Below are 17,404 nucleotides of genomic sequence, written 5' to 3'. Positions count from 1 at the left end.
AAGACAACAAAAATGCTGATTTAAAAAAAAAAAACCCATCCTCTGTTGTCATAGTGGTGACTCCAAGGCAATTACACAATGCTTTCCCCGTTATGGATCACACATCCGCCCACAGTGCTGCGACTTTGAGTCCAACAAGAGAGGCAACAGTGGCATACAATCACGACGACGACGCCATAAAAGCCAAAGAAGAAGAAAAAGTCCTAAAACACGTCCATGATGCACATGTGCATGACATTTTTGTACAAGAAGCTGCTCCTCCTGCTGCTGTCGAGGTTGCAGATGACCATGGTCATTCTCATGAAACATCCTGTGAAGCTCAAGTCATGGAAAATTACAACCTATCTTTCAGAATAGGCTCCCTGTTCATCATTATGGGCACATCGGCTATTGGTAAGTTGGTTTTGTTTTTTTTTTTTGCAGCAAAAAAAATTTCAAATTCTTATTTTGACTAAACTCCCTTTTATCGAACAAATAATAGGTGTATTTGCTCCCATCCTTATATACCGTATCAGTCCTTATAAAGAAGGCGGATTGCGTGATTGGACACTCACAGCCGGTAAATTTTTCGGTACGGGTGTCATCATTGCCACTGCTTTTATACACATGCTACCAGAAGGCCTTGAAAAATTTGATTCTGAATGTATCGGCGAAGGCTGGCATTCCTATCATGCTTTTGGTGGTCTGTTCTGCCTTATTTCTTCTTTCTTACTGCAACTGGTGGAATTGGCTGCCCTTTCAAAACTAGACTCTCTTGCCCAAAAGAACGGTGACGAAGGCTATGGTCATCATTTCCATCCGCCTCATGTCGTTCACCATCATCATGAACCCAGCCATGAATTGGTGGTGGCTGCTCCTGACACCACCACAGCTACTACTACTACCTCTACGCCTCCTCCTCCTCCTCCTCCTGCTGCTGCTCCTGTGACAGCCGCCATGGTGACTGCAAGCAGTCCTATAGATGATGCCATGGTGGAGAAAGGTCTCGTCCCTATGCCGACTCACACACATAAGCACCCTGTTCCCTACGAACATTGTCATCACGGTATCCACGAAGAAGGACATGTGCATTCTGCTGGTTTCTTGGAAAGTGATCAATCGATGCGTAATATTGGTACTTTTATCTTGGAGTTGGGTATTCTCATGCATTCTATCATTATTGGTATCACTTTGGGTACAGAAGATGAAGAAAGCGTCATGACCCTCCTGATTGCTCTGGTCTTCCATCAATTTTTTGAAGGCATTGCCCTCGGAAGCCGTATCAATGATTTGCACTGCAAATGCTGGAAGAAACCCGTCCTGATGGGCCTTTTGTTCATCATCATGACTCCCATCGGTATCGCTATTGGCATCGGCATTAGAAACACATTGAACCCTGGTTCGTCTATTCTTGCTCAGGGCATCTTGGATTCTCTGTCGGCGGGTATCTTGCTCTACAATGCCTACGTCTCTTTGATGAGCATTGAAATTAATCATAATGTCGGATTCAGAAAGTCTCCTTGGTTCCGCAAACTATTTTGCTTCCTCTTTATGTATTGTGGTGCGGCTCTCATGGCTGTCTTGGGTACTTGGGCCTAACCGATCTATGCTATTTATTGCGTTATATCCCATCCTCTATTTATTTTATTTTATTTTTTATTTATTTGTTTTTATTTATCTTTTTTTTGTAGAATATTTATGAACAAGCAAATAAAAAGAGACTTTTGCCTCTTACTTTAGCCTCACCCCTTTGCCCTTATTTTCCCATTTGTGTCTAAATGAGCTTGCACGCTTCCTTCACTCACTGGAGCTCACGAAAAGATGTTTGACTCTCCATTGGAAATGTCATCCATTACAATGTCTATCCCCATTGTCCGTTCCTATGTTTTTTTTTTATTAGGAATGGATCATGAACATGATACAAAATGGGCTTGGAGAAGGGAGACCCTTTCACGGCAAACCTTCTTCCCCCACTCTTTTTTCTAACAAATCGAAAAAGTATGGGTGTCAATAGAAAGTCGGTTTTCTTTCTTTTTTTTTTTACAATTTAGCTATTGAAAGTTTTAAAAATGAGGAGGGAGGGAGAGAGCGAGAGAAACAGTCATGTGAAAGAGAAATTACAGAATGTCATATTAGAATAGTGGAAGCGAAAAAATAAAAATAATGTTATAGTGTGAGGGGGGCTATCTTAGAGCAGAAGCTTGTAGAGTGACCACCCCCCATTTTAGACAGCGTTGGAAGGATAAGCAAAGTCTTCAATAGGGACAAAGTTTTCTTTAATGGTGCGAGTCGAGATGAAGCGGACCAAGAGAGACCAGGAACCAGCCTTATCATTGGTGCCAGAAGCACGAGCACCGCCGAAAGGTTGTTGACCGACCACAGCACCTGTACACTTTTCATTGATGTAGAAATTACCTGCTGTATGACGTAATAAATTGGCACCCTTTACGATCGATGCACGATCCTTAGCAAACAAAGCACCCGTCAATCCATATTCTGTGGTATCACCGATCAATTGACACGTGGGTTCGAAATCAACATCCTCGTACACATACACTGTCAGGACGGGACCAAAGATTTCTTCTTTCATGGTTTTCGCCATAGGATTCTTGGTGAGAATGACAGTAGGCTGAACAAAATAACCCGTGGTATCATCACATTGGCCACCGGCGATGATTTCGCAATCGTCGTCGACGGCAGCGTGGTCGATATAGCTCTTGATTTTATCAAAGGAGGCTTTGTTGATGACAGGGCCGCAGAAATGGTGAAGTTCGGTGGCAGGACCTTGCGTGATCTTGGCATGTTCCTCTAGAAGCACCTTCTTGAAAGCAGGGAACAAGGATTGAGGGATGTAGGCACGAGAGCAGGCAGAGCACTTTTGGCCTTGGAATTCGAAAGCACCGCGAAGGGTTTGCAAAGCTGCATGACGCACACCGGCTTCGTCCAAGCTGGAGTGCAGTATGTGGTAGTTTTTGCCACCTGTTTCGCCCACGAGACGAGGATACATCTTGTACTTGTGGATGTTGTTACCGATTTGCTGCCACAAGTTACGGAAGACATGGGTGGAGCCAGTAAAGTGAAGCGATGCAAAGTCAGGATGGTTGATTGCTGTGCCGCAAATCTCTTCGGGTGGACCAGGAACGAATTGAATGACACCAGCGGGCAAACCGGCTTCTTCTAATAACTCGTAGACGAGGAAATTGGAGTAGACGGCCATGGGGGATGGCTTCCAGACAACGACGTTACCCATTAAAGCAGGGGCACCGGGCAAATTACCAGCAATAGCCGTAAAGTTGAAGGGAGAGATGGCCAAGACGAAACCTTCGAGGGCACGGAATTCAGTACGATTCCAAGAACCAGGAGCGTTTTTGGGTGGCTGTTGACAGTAAATTTCTTCAGCATATTTACAGTTGAATCTCCAGAAATCGCAAAGTTCAGCAGCAGCATCAATTTCTGCCTGCCAAATATTCTTGCCTTGACCGAGCATCGTGGCGGCCATCAGCTTATATCTACCCATTGCCGAATAAAAGATGTGCAAGGAAGGGTGAGTACCCTTTTTCCGATGGAATCCAACCAACCCAACCCAACCCAACCCAACCCAATCCAACATCAACATACGAACACAAACACACACACACACACATATATATATATACACTCGTCGACACCCAATTTCTTCTTTTTCTCATACCCTACACGGCAAACCTTACCTGTATTTCTTGGATAAAAGATCAGCAGCCTTTAAAAAGACGGCAACACGGTCATTGAAAGGTAGAGTTTCCCATTCAGCCTTAGCAGCCAAAGCACCATCAATTGCCTTTTGAGTTAAAGCAGCATCAGCTTCGTGAACCTTGGCAATAACAGATGCGTGATTGGAAGGGTTCAATTGATTGGCTGTCTTGCCGGTAAAGATTCTTTCACCGTTGATAACGACAGGGACTTCAACAGGTCCTTGAGCTGCCATTTCTTTAACGGCAGCTTCAAGTTTGGCACGTTCAGGAGAACCTGGTGCATAGTTGAGCTGATAAAACAATAGGTTGTTAGGTTCAACTTTTCTGTTTTCAGTTAGTCAAACGTCGTTTTTGAATTACCATAGGCTCATTATCGATTTGAGGCAATTTGAAGTTTGCAAGTGTAGGAGTAGCCATCTTTTTTACTTTCCGAGAATTGAAGTTGTAAGATGAGAGTCAAAGAGAAAAGAAAAGAAAGAGAGAGAGAAAAGCTTAATACTTCAGTAACAACACTGCTTATAAAGGATATCCGAGAAATTGACTGCTGTTTTAGCTGCTTTCTTTTGCTTTTGTTGCTGCACTTTTCCAAAAGAATCACCTTATCGTTCTCACGGCTGTCAAAAGAGCTTGATTGGTTTGAAATAACCCCACCTTTGTAAAGTGGGGGGAGGGGAGGGGTGCGATTCTTGAACAATTTCCCCGCAAACTTTAAAAAAATTTAAAGTTCTAGATTTATATGCCTACACCTGTTTATTTATGTTGTTTGTGTATTGGTGGTTTTCATGTTCATTTTTAGTGCCCGAGTCTTCCCGTCCTTATAGCGTCATTCAATTACATTTCAAATACGTGGTAGTCCTTTTTTTGTTTGTTTGCATTTGGACTGCGCTAGAGAGGATATAGAAGAGCACAAAAATCCACTAGGACTTATAGAGCGCATTTCCTATGGGTTAGACCTCTATTCATTCTACTGTGCAGCTGCTAAAGGGAACCCTGCTCTTTCTCGGGTGTATCGCTCTGTAGAAAAGAAAGTTTTGTCCTACGAACCGTGGAAAAAAAGGGCTTTTCCCCTTTTGTCCTATTCTCATTTTGGTGCTACTGATACACGAAATGAAATCACTGTGCATCCTGCATTGAGGCAAAAACTTTGTTTCTTTATGTTTGCCTATTTTTTACAGAATTCAACCTAGTTATAAGCGACAAGTCATGAACAGTCCCGTTCGACAGCTTTTTTGTAAAGAAGCTTTTATTGACGTTGGTAGCGTGCTTAAACGGTTGGATTGTTATTTAAATCATAGAATTGATTTAATAGCCCAAGCATGCCCTCTCCCCTTCGATGGGGTCTTCCACTACGGCCACTGACCTCCTCTTCTTCTTCTTCATCGTCTTCTTTTTGAGCTTCTTCTTCTTGTTGTTGTTGTTCTTTCCAAGAGTGTCCTTGCGCAAAGGGTTCTCCTAGATTGCTAGGTACAATATCTGCGGGAATACCGTACTGGTTCAGCTGAATAGGTCGTTTGCCTTTCACTACCTCTTCTTCTTCTTCTTCTTCTTTTTCGTTTTCTTTGCCTTTGCGTAAATTGTCAGACACATATGGGTTCACATTCATCCTTCGTTTTCCAGACGCTTTGGTAGGCACTCCTGCTCGATCCGCATCTACCTCCTCGCTGGAAGTAGTTGAGGTGTTGGAGCTAATGTATTGCTGTTGGTGCTTTTGATTCTTAAACTCAGCCAGCCTTGACAGATAGAGCGAGCCTGCTGGATCGGTTGGCACCCATTTCGGATGGTTGGCCTTGAAATTCAAAAAGCTTTTTTCCATCTTTCCTTGATTACTAAGGTAGTACGCATCTTCTACTATCATTCCTGGCACTCCGTATTTGGTATTGCCATGCCTTTCAAAGTCAAACTGTGCGAAACTGCAGACATAGCCTAATCCGTTGACGTGCACCGTAAATTCGCGAAAGAAATCAATAATTTGATCTGCACTCTTTGGTAAAGAGATCCATAAGATTAAAGGTGAAACTATCACACTCAGTAGCTCTTGAAGGAAGATGCCTACTTTATAATCAAACATCTTGCAAAATTCACCCCGTACCTAGAGAAGACAAAACAAAAATGACCATGAGTCTTTATGCCCTACGTACATACACACACACACACACCCATAGATAGAGGCTTTCAGATCAAGTGATCAGTGACTGACGTTACTTCATCCGTATGCAATTTATGCTTCCAATCCACTGGCAAATAATGAGTGTGCTCCACCACCTTTCTTAGTAACTTTTCAGGCTCAAAAACTTGATTTTCATCCGGGATCATACCACGTGTCACGGCAAACAAAGTGCCTGTCACACCGAGATAGAACAAGACCGTGCCGTTCTGTGATATCTCAAAATTCAGTAGGGCTTCAGAATCGAACAGGGTAAATAAAGCCAAAACACCCGCAATGGAGCCTGATAAAAAGGCGACAAATCTATAAAAGTGATACAATTAACTCATGCCCTATTGTCTCTCTCTCTCTCTCTGTCTCTCTCTCTCTTTCTCGCTGTTTTTCTCTCAACACGATACATACCTTGCTACAAGTACTGTCTTTTCCTTAGGAAACTGGTTTATATAAAGATTGGCGTGCTCATAACTTTGGCTGATTCGATTACGGAAAAAGTGCGGCAATTCGTTGAATTCACGAAACTTCCATTTAGCAAAAGGAGTATACGTTCTTGAGCCTATTTCACCAGGATTCTTATGGTATTCTTCAAAGTACCGAAAGAAGAAATAGAGTAATAAATAAGCAAAAATGAAGGGAGCTAATAGCAGATTTAATAACCCCATAAACATGAAGCGTCTTCTGAGTTCAGCTGCCAAAAACGGTTTGTTGCGTTCTTTTAAAAAGCGCTTTCGTATCTGGCCCTTGTGATCAAAGACGTAGCCCAACAAAGCAAACGATAAATTCCACTCAAGATCTTTTGTAAACGTAGGCCGATCTTTTAAATAGGGAATGGGCAGAGTGAGGTTGAGTACATCTTTGTTGAACAAAGCAATGAGATAATTCTCTTTTCGCATGATTCGACTCGCTACGTCGTGTTCTGTCAATCGAATGTCATTCACATGCGGATTGCTTTCACGTATATCGATAATCCTTTCCAACACTGTCTGCCATGATACTGTTTGCATATCCTGATCGGGAATGAGTAAGAGATGGGTATAGAAATTATGCATTTCACGCAACATGGGTAAATCGATAACGAATCGTATCAATTGCCATGCCCACCAAGCAATGAAGATTAACAAGAATAAAAATTTTGTAGCAGACAAGCTATGGATTCCCATTTGGAAGTTAGCCAGCCCTTTTACTTTATACATTGTTTTTCTGGGATAATGTGCATACTCACTTTGATATACATTGAGGTTCAATGACCTCTTCTAATTTGTGATGGGATGTAATGTCAGAGTAGTTGACGCAGCCGATCAAAAAGGTCGAAAAAATGATAATGAAGGCAAGTGTTCTACCGCAAAAAAAAAAAAGAAAAATGAACATGAGTGCACAGAGTATGAGCCATGCTGTGAAGCCTTGTATTCTTTTGCCTCCTTGGGGGTTCATCAACTCAACTTACAGCAGGTTTAAAAGTCTCGCTAGCAATATACAATAAAGTCCTTTCCCTTGATAGTATTCATAGACTCTCTGAAAAAAATCGTCCATATTTTGAACATTGGCCCATCTCCACATGGTTCGATCATAAGTGCTCACTTTTGGTAATTGTTGATAGCCATGACGATGCGTTTTCCGTCCCTGCTGCGTCTCCTTTCTGCTTTTGGCTCGGCCTGTGGAGGTAGGCGCAGTAATGTGATACTGCGGTAGTGACGGTGATGCTGGTGATGGGGTGGAATCGGTAGGGTATGGATAGGAGGTATTGGAAGGGTATATAGATGATGCTACAGATAGATGTTCTTGTTGAAAATATGGATACTGCTGTTGTTGCTGCCGTTGCTGTTGTTGATGCTGTGCTTGTTGAGTGTCCACCAACAAGGATGGAGGCGCTTCTAACAAATTCTCCTCCTCTTCTACTTCTTCATCGTGTGCGCTATGAAAGTTGGGATAGGATCGATAATCCTGGTTGATCGTCGTAGAACGAACAGGGTGCAAAATGAATTCCTCCTCGTCCATATCCGTATCCTCTTCCTCGTTTGAATAATAGTCGTTGTTATTTGTCGGCCCCAATAACCTTGACTTGGACATCGCTACTTGGATCTCTTTTTTCTTTCTCAAATGGTGGAAAACTTGACAATGAGCCGATGGCTGAGGTTGTATGATTATATAAGAGATGGCCACAAAAATAAATACAGTCTAGAACTTGAAGTAGTAAAGAACCTTACGGCAAGAAGAAAGCAACGTCTTGATATAGTTCACTGAAAAAAAAAAAAAAAAAAAAAAAGAAAAAAAGTGGAGCAAACAGACAGAATGAAAGAGTCAAGTTTTCATGCAGTCTGTGATCCAATTTGATTTGCAGCTGCAGTGTGGGGATGGATTGCCGTGAGTGTGCTACTGCTGCTGATGCATGATCAATGTAACGCAAAAGATAAAAGCAACACCCGAGCGTGCTGACCCAATGACATTCCATCTCTCACCCGATACACCCAAAAAAAAAAAAAAAAAAAAAAATGGATATGCTGTAGATTATCCATTCCAATCAAAAGTATCCAACTTGAATGGCACATGGTTTAAATAAAAAAGATGCACATTCTCAACCGACATCGTTCCATTGATGTTGAACTTTAGCAAGTGAGATTAAAAAATGGCCGCAAAACGAGAAAGCTGTATTTCAAATATCCTATACTTTCTTTTTCCTTCCTGCTTTCTAACTTATTGACAAGATGATCGGTATGGATCTGCAGACAAATGACTCGACACAGGGTTTATCTGTCAAAGATAAAGCGTTTATGAGTCTCGATCCGTTGTTTACATCGTACGCCATGTTATTCATCAAGGACGTGTTGGAGTTGAAAAAGATGACTGATCGGCCCATGGGTAGGAGGCAACTTATGAATAATCAGATTCTTCCCAACAGCTAGTATGAAATAGTCAACACTCATTTTTTTCAAACAGAATTATTTAAATTATACTCACATTACATACAACTGGTGGAGGTCAATGGCGAAGTGACAGGCATTGACAGACTGAATAATGCAGTTATTTACACAGGTTAGAGTGGCTGTCAGAAAAATAGTTTTCTTTTGTATAAAAACGTAACTCAGAAAGTGCTTTGCTGCACTCCATAGTGGATGACGGCACTGGATCGATACCTTGTATTCATTATTGGGATGATGGAATGGAGCCTGATTTTGAAATGATAGCTCCAAAGACAGCCGTAAGCGTTGTGGGTACGTTGACTGAGATTGAAGGAAAACGAAAGATCAAAGCGTCCGCCGTCAGTAAGTCCCTCCTATCACACTCTTTTAAGATGTTTGGAGAATCGGTGTTCTTTCTTACTGACGTTCTCTTTTGATTCTGTTTGCTTTACAATGACAGCACTTAGCAGTCCATCCCAAGAGCATACCAATCAACAGCTCACCATTCAATTGAAAGAGCATTATGCAAAACCACTGACACTGTCTGAAGCTATTGTCCGAAACGAAGAAGCTATTTTGGAGGCATTTTTGAATAATTGTTCCACCGAAGATATACCTACACTTGATTCATTACTATTGCGTGAAAACCTGCCAACGATGAAGACCCTCCAAGAAGCAGTTCTTAAAAAGTACCGGACGTTGAAAATATCTCGGTTGGATAGAGTCCTTACTGATCCGCACCTAATACAGCTTGCGACTACAGTGGCAAATGGCATGGTAATAAAAGCAAAGTGACTACATCTGTATCTGTTGTCATGTCTCTATCTCTAAGTTTGATTTGTTCTATTATGTGATACATAGGAAGGTAAAACTCAAGCGAAGCAACTAATTAAAGAGGCACACCGATTGTTAATAAGACAAGGAGATATCATGGAAGTAAAAAATCAGTCTGACTTTTACCAGCCCGTGGACGATGAATACTTGAGAAGTCTTGTTCTAAAGATCGTGAATGAGACTACAATGCAGCTAGCTTTAGCTAATAATTACCGTATGTATTTCAACCTTTCAACATCATTGATGGTAACCTGTAGTGCTAATCAAATGAACGATGGCTTATTGACTGAAATAGGTGGCATCACTTCTCCTTTTATAGTTGCTCGGGTCGAGCAAACCCCTGAGTTTGAAGACTTTGCTTTCTGTGAGGTCAAAGTAAATAACATATTAGGCAAAATGGTCGATTGTGGCGATTTATACTTGACAAGCAACAATCACTATAAGCCTACTGTGCCTGAATTCTAGAATGATTTACCATATCTTTCGGTGAAAATGTCACTTTCCGCTGAATCATACATTTATACCCCCCACTATTTTTTCAAGATGGTCTTAGTTTCCTATACTTAGCACCATTTATATCACGTAAAGATTCATTTATCACATCCTTCAATAAAACGAAACAAGGGTAGTGTTTTTATTTTTCTTCAATACAGTTACTTTGAATTGTAAACAAGAGACAACCAATAAAAAATAATATGTAATCTATCCTCAGAGCTTTTCATTACCTTTCATTTATCTACTTGTTCCCAAAATGACAATGGCGAGCTTTTTAGCTTCTTGTCATACATTTTAACAACAAGCATATATATATTAGCGTTCTTTACTATGATTCACTTCATAGCTCATAATTAAATCGCCGCCATACGCATCCTACATCCAATCCCTAGAATCGATTTCAAATAATTGTAGGAAAAATATTTTTGATTGCCCATTAGGAGGAACGATGGTGATCTTTCGATGGTGATATAGAGGGAAAGACAAACGGAGCTGCCCTTATGATTTGTTTCAACCCTATCTATGAGATAAGCTAGTATGCAATATACTTTTGAATACCCTTTGGAAGCGTATCATTGCTTTTGCGTTACTCTCGTAGGTAGTCAAGGGATCAAACTTTTCAAAATAATTACGCTTCAGTATTCCTATTTCAGCTTTATCTATTGAGTTCTAAAGAAGCAGAATCTGGATGTCTGCTATCGGAGAGAGTAGCTGATCACTACAAGCAAGTCGATAATAAAAATGCACGTGAATGGATAGTCGGGACAAAGTTGCGAATTGTTTTGTTTTGTGAAGAAATATAAAGTGGCGATTGAGATAAGTGATAAATACTGAGTTGAGTACTGTACCGTGAGGATCAGGCCTTTATTATGTGTCTTATAAGGACGAGTTGGGAACAAAAGAAGATTGCAATTTGAAGGAATTCCGACTTTCAGGTCTGATCTTCAAAAAAACGAGTATTTTGAGATTTGTAGTATTACCAAAGCGTTTTTGTTGGTATATAGACCTCGAGGTGAGGCAAACTTAATATTATCCGCTTGTATCCGTGAATGATAACCAATGCTGCTGCTGGTATTGGGGATTATTAAACGAAATCTTTTTGACTCTAAGGCCAAATAGGGCGAGGGTGTACGGCTGTTGTAAAAGAGCCTAGTCCTTCTTATTCATTGTATCACAAAATGTAAATCTTTGGTGGTATCGAATACACAAATTTGTGGGCTTGATATAATAGATATGCCCAAAAAGCTTATTTTGATTTGTTCCTTGCTTTCTTTGTCTTCTATTTCGATTTGCCTTTATTTTTTCCTTTTTGTCGATCTCTCGTACCCTCGAAAGCAACGAAGTTTAGCTTAAAGTTCCTTGAAATTACCCGTTAACCTACAGTACAGCTTCATTCCAAGTATCAAATGTCGAATACTTACAACCGAGGGTATCAAGGTCCTGCATTTGGCGGGCGACGTAATAGCAGGGTTAGGTCCATTGCCACCGACGACGAACGACTAGCAGTGGAAGAGGGAATTTTAGGAAATCGATCCAACATTAGTACAGGAACAGAAGCGAATGGAAGCCGTTTGAGTCGGATTGCCTCCGTAAAAAGTGGAGCAGGCGTTAGCCAACGTTGTCCTATTGCTGCAGATGCTACTTCTGGTGCTGGTATGGGTGATGGTAGCGGTAATTCTACGCACTCCGGAGATATTGTTTACGACAGCCAGCATCATCAGCGTCTTGTGGCTCCACTCCACGACCCCAGTGGGAAACCATTTCGTAGACATGGATCTGAAACGATTGGTGAGTTGCTTTTACATCCTCTGAAAGAATTTCAATTGCATCAAAAGCGTTCCGAAGCCTATGAAGCAGAAAAGGTATCCTGGAACGAGAAGCATCCAGAGGCTATAGCGACTGATATGGACGAAGTGAGAATTGAAAATGATGCACCACTAATGTAAAGAAAGAAATTACCCGATTACTTTTATCTTTATCCTCAACTCACTTCTCCATGCCAATTTTTTTTTCTTTTCATCCTGATAAAGCGAAGAGATCAGGACAAGGCTAAGTAAATGAATAGTATATCAAGAATAGAGAAGCTAAAAAGATGGAAAAACATAGCTCATACGGCTTCTTTATCTTTACTTAGCAATACATTTTCGGCATTTGGTGGGAGATCAGGACTTTCAATTTACAAAAGATCAAATCAGTGCCTTGGAAAGACCAGTAATTAAAATCGTTATCCATTTTCAAACAAAAACAATGGATCCAGTGTATTCACTAGCCTATTCTTTCGTATAGCTACAACTCAGTGAAAAAGAGAAGGAAGAGTTGCGCCTTTTCAAAGATACAGATGATTTCATTGACTTTTTAGAAAAGACAAAAAGAAATTATTCTGTCAAGATTCACAAAACTGTTAAAATTAAGAAACAACTCGCTTCAGCAAAAAGTGACCTATTTCATGATTCATCAAGTAAGTTATTCTTGTTGTTACTATTGTTTCACGCGCGTTTACTAGATGCTGCCACTAAGGTAAGCATTGAAATTGCTATCTCTTTGTTGATGATTAGAAAGCTCATTTGATATGGGAGAAAGAAACAATACCAATTCATCACATTCGGACTCTGGCAATAACCTTTCCGACGATAGTAGTACGAAAGCATACCCTCACAATAACCGATTACCCACTGATCTATTGATCGACTTGAATGACAATGTTTATATCCAAATACAATTTATTCCTATTATTCAACATCACGCTGAAAAAAAGCAGAGAAAAGCTATCTTTGCAGTACCTGATCCAGACCTTTCGGATGAAATTGGAGAAGAATCTTCAGCCACTTGGGTGGAGCTTTTTGGAGATGTATTCTATGTGGGTTGGTTAAGGTAAACCTAGAGCTCCCTCGGTTTTGCAAACAACACACCTATATAACCCTATGCTTTCCTTTTTCTATTCGTCCGAATGGTTCATATTCGTGTTTACAATCATAGCCAATTTACACACTCAGTTCATATTGACAGTTACAGTAACTTGAACACATATGCGGCATGGTTTGTCGTTATGTGGTGGACATGGTGCTCCAGTGCTCTATATTCATCGCGGTATGACAGACAAGGTAAGGGATCCATAATCTTTGGTGAGCAAGCAAAATCAAGAGTACTGATACTCTTTCTACGACGCATAGATGTTGCACATCACATTTATAAAATCATAGAGTTATGCGGGCTAAGTAAGTCGCTCGATTCTGTCATGCTAAATAACGTTGAGCGAGCTTGATTTTTATTAACATGACATGATTAGTTATTATGGCCGGTTCAAGTAATAAGGCAAAGTTCGAAGCAACACCCAAATGGTTTATCATCGGTTACATCAGTAAAGTGTAGTCATGAAATCAATTACATTTTGTTGGCTATCGAATCGAATACTCACCTAAACATTTCTGTGGATTGACAGTCATGAAAGCCGTTTTACTATTTCAATATTTTGTGATTTTCGTCGTATCCCTCGGAGCACATTTCAAATCTTCTCGTCGCCCTTTGGGTATATATGTTTTAGCAAGTGCTATCTCCATCGCTATGTGGGGTGTGTCCCTCCTTTACACATCACAAGCCGACATGGGAAAGAGATATACCTTATGGTACGTCAGTATCGGTATGGAACTGTTGGTTCATTTATTTTTACAAGGTAATAGCCGTGTATCTCTTGCTGCTAGTCATTTGGGTGAGCGATTTGGTCTCTTTACCTTGATCATCCTGGGGGAAAATTGCATGGGCTTTATCAAAATGGTAGCTGAAGGAGACTCCACACCAAGCACTATTGCGTGTAATGTGTTTGGGGTAACAATCATCTTTTGCTACTTCTTTATGTACTTTGATGATTTTAGCGGTGAATTTATGGCTCGAACGCGACTGAGCCAGTTATGGATGTACTTGCATTTCCCACTCCATCTATTTCAGGTGGCATTTGGTATTGCTTTGACTGAGATTATTTCTAATCATACCTTACAAAAGGATACAGCAGCTTATTTAACTGCGGCATTACAAGCATGCGCTTCAGCTGTATCAGGTCATGCAACAGGGGAAGAGCATACGGCGCAAAAACCAGCAACAGCCGCAGCAGAACATTATTCAGTCCTTTCCTTATCGGCGGAGGCTGGATCGCATTCTTCTGGTGAAGCAGCAGGTCATGGTGATTGTGATCCTTCATTTTCTATTAAAATCTTCTGGATCACTGCCGGGCTGATTTTGTGCTTCAATGCGTTCATCAAACTGGTCAATACACCTGTTAATAAAGGTATACGCACTCACTCACACATAGACACACTTATACACAAGTTGTATCTAGTACTAACAGGGAAATCATGCAAACATTATATTTAAAGCGAGTCTCAAGGCATACATCATTTGCTCTTCGCGTATACTGAATGCCGTCGTCTTTTTTAGTCTATCGACCATCACATACGCTCACTTGGATGGATTAGGCATGGTCTCCGTGATGATGGCTTGTTTGTTATTCCAATGTAAGTAGAAAATATTTTTTGTTTTCCTTCTTTCTCTATATACGAACAAGCAATCTCATCATTTTTTCCCTTATGCAGCTGCTGTTGATTTATTAGATTAAGGTGCCCCCTTACATGATCGTTGCAAAGAGACTCTATGTATATTTAACTGTCAGATCCCAGATCTCAAAAGGACGACCTTTTTTCGTGCGGAGAGACAATTCAAAAGACGCTACTGCTGTGTCATTTTTTCTTTAGTAGAACGTAATTCAGGACACATGTATTATTTGTATTGACGTAAGCTTATATATTAGTAAACTAGTTCGAGCTGTATAAAATACGAGGTTGCACCCCAAGTTACTGGAATATGAATGATGCTCTAATTGACTCCATTCGTTGGTTGTTAGCAGATCGAGTTTATTACATGAGTGCGTGATATGTATATGTGTACGTAAGAAAGGGACGAAACACAGGAAAGAGGGAAGCCAATCATTTTGGCCATACGATCCTGAAACAACGAAAAATATCTACTAAGTCTCATCACGATCAGTAGGTTGATAAGCAAAAAAGGGGAGCTTTGCGTAATGCAATATAGATTGCAGCTTTAGTAAACGGAGTTCAGAAACATAAGGTTGCACTCATGGCATCATATTTTAGAGCCTCTTTAACAAGCTGCTAAAATTGATTGAAAAATGAAAAAAAGTAATTTTGTTTATCGAGTTTCCATATCGTTCGGTGAAATTGACTGATTCTCCAACACATAAAAAGGCATTCACGAACGGAGTGTAAACTCAAAAGATTCTGAAAGATTTGGGATATGATGAATCAAACAATGGAGCAAAAACATAATTTGTTATTGAACAAATTACAAATTGTGTGATTTTGAGGCCTCATTATCTATTTCAAGCCCTTTTGGGGGGGGGTACCAGTTCTAGCTCATAACTATTAATTAACAAACAATACATGCTGAATTATATGACATCAGGCTCTGTTACAAAAATTTTCAGATTCAATTTTTTTTTCTTTTTTTTTTTTTTTTTTTGCAATTTGAGGGTCAGCCCAGATTTGCACGTTTTTTTTTTCTTTTTTTTTGAGTCACTTACGAGGAAAAGAAGAAACATTTTTATAAAACCTGCAATAGCTTAGTATTTCTACCTTTTCTTTTTTTTTTCTTTTTCGATTTTACTTTTTTATAGTCCAACATCATGGCTTCATCCAACACCAACACCCCTCAAACTGAATTCGCCACTGTCGAAGAAACCCGTGATTTAGCCGCCTCTTTCGCCGCTTCTCTTCAACAACAACAAAATCACGGTAGCAATGCCAACCCCAACGAAGATGGTATCTCTGCCAGAGATTGGGCTTTGTTCCGCGATCCTGTTCTTCACAATGAACGTCTTGAAGCCATTCGTCAAAAGAAGGGTTATATCATCGATATGGATGGTGTTATCTATCACGTAAGTTATAGCTCAAGAATTTTAGCATGAATTTGAAATTATTTTTTTTCTTCTTCAGTGTTGTACATTTTTGACAAGTGGGTTGTACAAGAAGGACAGTGCGCTTATTTAAAAAATCTTCCAACTGTAGGGTTCCAACTTATTGCCTGGTGCTAAGGAATTTGTTGAATTCCTAGAAAAGAACAATAAAAAGTTCCTTTTCTTGACCAACAACTCTGCTCCTACTCCCCGTGAATTGAAGCAAAAGTTAGAACGTCTTGGCATTGATGTTACTGAAGATCACTTCTTCACTTCCGGTCAAGCTACTGCTTACTTCCTTGCTTCTCAAATGCCTGAGGTAGGAGACGGAAAAAATGGATGAAAGAAACAGTTGGAGAATAGTGAGTGCTCACATGCGCGCTTTTTATTGTATTTTTTTCGCTATGAATATAGGGTGGTACCGTTTATGTTATTGGTGAACCTGGTCTTTCTTGGGCTCTCTACGATAAGGGTTTCTTCATGAACGATCACAACCCCGATTACGTTGTTTTGGGTGAATCTTCTGCTTATAACTTTGAAAAGTTGACTAAGGCTGTTCAACTCGTTCAAAACGGTGCCAAGTTGATCTCTACCAACTTGGATGTTGAAACCCTCGACTCTCAAGGTCGTAAGATCCCTGCCACTGGTGCTTTCACTGCTTGTGTTGAATTGGTCACCAAGACCAAGGCTTTCTACTGTGGCAAGCCTTCTGCTTTGATTATGCGTTATGCTCAACGTGTCCTTGGTTTATCTCGTTTGGAAACTTGTATCATTGGTGATCGCATGGATACTGAGTAAGTATTATATAAAGTGGAAGGGAAAAAGCTGAGAGGACGACGATAAACTATTTTGGGAAAGCGGGAGAAACTCACAGTCATTTACCTTAAACTAGTATTGTTGCTGGTATCTCCTCTGAAATCGATCCCGTCCTTGTCCTTTCTGGCGTCACTGAAATGAGCGACCTCAACCTCTTTGCTTATCATCCCTACGTCATTTTGGGCGGTGTCTATGAAATCCCTAACGATGATGATAAGAACAAGGTTTCCGATAGTGACCTTGAAGAAGCCAGCAGACGCGTAAGTTTCGAATCCTAGTTAAGCTTCGAAATGAACTTAGTATGTTCATAGCCTTTTTCTTTTCGATCATCATGAATAGGCCTCTTATCTTTAAATGATTCAAGCACGTTTTTGTTAAAGAAGAGTCATTTTGTTTTTCTTTGTAATTTTTGTATAGAAGCTTTGTAAAACTTTTTGTTTATTTCATATATTCATTCAATAAATCAAATCTGCATGTTGTATTATCTCCACACAAACTCTGCCATAAAGTGAAATTTTATCAAAGGCACTGA

General features: G+C 40.3%; 6 protein-coding genes across 6 annotated transcripts; 4 read left to right on the top strand and 2 right to left on the bottom strand.

Moving 5' to 3' along the window:
* Positions 1 to 92: 92 nt before the first annotated feature.
* On the top strand, positions 93 to 1,578 carry BDF20DRAFT_821265 (ZIP zinc transporter-domain-containing protein; the record flags this gene model as incomplete). Its single annotated transcript, XM_053077603.1, has 3 exons — positions 93 to 393; positions 482 to 769; positions 962 to 1,578. 3 exons carry the CDS (start codon positions 93 to 95, stop codon positions 1,576 to 1,578), a joined length of 1,206 nt encoding a protein of 401 aa, XP_052935398.1.
* A 312-nt stretch (positions 1,579 to 1,890) lies between these two features.
* On the bottom strand, positions 1,891 to 4,550 carry BDF20DRAFT_545471 (1-pyrroline-5-carboxylate dehydrogenase). Its single transcript, XM_053075714.1, has 3 exons — positions 4,071 to 4,550; positions 3,690 to 4,000; positions 1,891 to 3,488 (listed from the first exon to the last, which is right to left on the bottom strand). Exons 1-3 carry the CDS (start codon positions 4,125 to 4,127, stop codon positions 2,204 to 2,206), a joined length of 1,653 nt encoding a protein of 550 aa, XP_052935397.1. The 5' UTR covers positions 4,128 to 4,550; the 3' UTR covers positions 1,891 to 2,203.
* Positions 4,551 to 4,974: 424 nt separating this feature from the next.
* Positions 4,975 to 7,866, bottom strand: BDF20DRAFT_820973 (autophagy protein Apg9-domain-containing protein; the record flags this gene model as incomplete). Its single annotated transcript, XM_053077580.1, has 5 exons — positions 4,975 to 5,799; positions 5,913 to 6,177; positions 6,277 to 7,017; positions 7,094 to 7,207; positions 7,316 to 7,866. The coding sequence occupies 5 exons, from the start codon at positions 7,864 to 7,866 to the stop codon at positions 4,975 to 4,977; spliced, it is 2,496 nt and encodes an 831-aa protein (XP_052935396.1).
* Positions 7,867 to 8,338: 472 nt separating this feature from the next.
* BDF20DRAFT_872983 (uncharacterized protein) lies at positions 8,339 to 10,307 on the top strand. The gene is made up of 7 exons (XM_053081176.1): positions 8,339 to 8,481; positions 8,574 to 8,727; positions 8,806 to 8,901; positions 8,979 to 9,131; positions 9,229 to 9,545; positions 9,630 to 9,816; positions 9,898 to 10,307. Exons 2-7 carry the CDS (start codon positions 8,574 to 8,576, stop codon positions 10,065 to 10,067), a joined length of 1,077 nt encoding a protein of 358 aa, XP_052935395.1. The 5' UTR covers positions 8,339 to 8,481; the 3' UTR covers positions 10,068 to 10,307.
* Positions 10,308 to 11,503: 1,196 nt separating this feature from the next.
* BDF20DRAFT_835942 (bacterial low temperature requirement A protein-domain-containing protein) lies at positions 11,504 to 15,017 on the top strand (the record flags this gene model as incomplete). The annotated part of the gene is made up of 9 exons (XM_053078903.1): positions 11,504 to 12,039; positions 12,395 to 12,555; positions 12,653 to 12,968; positions 13,074 to 13,198; positions 13,298 to 13,312; positions 13,384 to 13,455; positions 13,537 to 14,376; positions 14,465 to 14,602; positions 14,926 to 15,017. 9 exons carry the CDS (start codon positions 11,504 to 11,506, stop codon positions 15,015 to 15,017), a joined length of 2,295 nt encoding a protein of 764 aa, XP_052935394.1.
* Positions 15,018 to 15,786: 769 nt separating this feature from the next.
* BDF20DRAFT_913481 (HAD-like domain-containing protein) lies at positions 15,787 to 17,226 on the top strand (the record flags this gene model as incomplete). The annotated part of the gene is made up of 5 exons (XM_053084076.1): positions 15,787 to 16,038; positions 16,169 to 16,375; positions 16,471 to 16,850; positions 16,949 to 17,132; positions 17,212 to 17,226. The coding sequence occupies 5 exons, from the start codon at positions 15,787 to 15,789 to the stop codon at positions 17,224 to 17,226; spliced, it is 1,038 nt and encodes a 345-aa protein (XP_052935393.1).
* Positions 17,227 to 17,404: the final 178 nt, after the last annotated feature.

Source organism: Mycotypha africana, assembly GCF_025528875.1.
Source record: "Mycotypha africana strain NRRL 2978 chromosome Unknown BDF20scaffold_6, whole genome shotgun sequence".
NCBI lineage: Eukaryota > Fungi > Mucoromycota > Mucoromycetes > Mucorales > Mycotyphaceae > Mycotypha > Mycotypha africana.
Note: the sequence above shows the minus strand (reverse complement) of the source record. Positions and strands in the feature narration are given on the sequence as shown.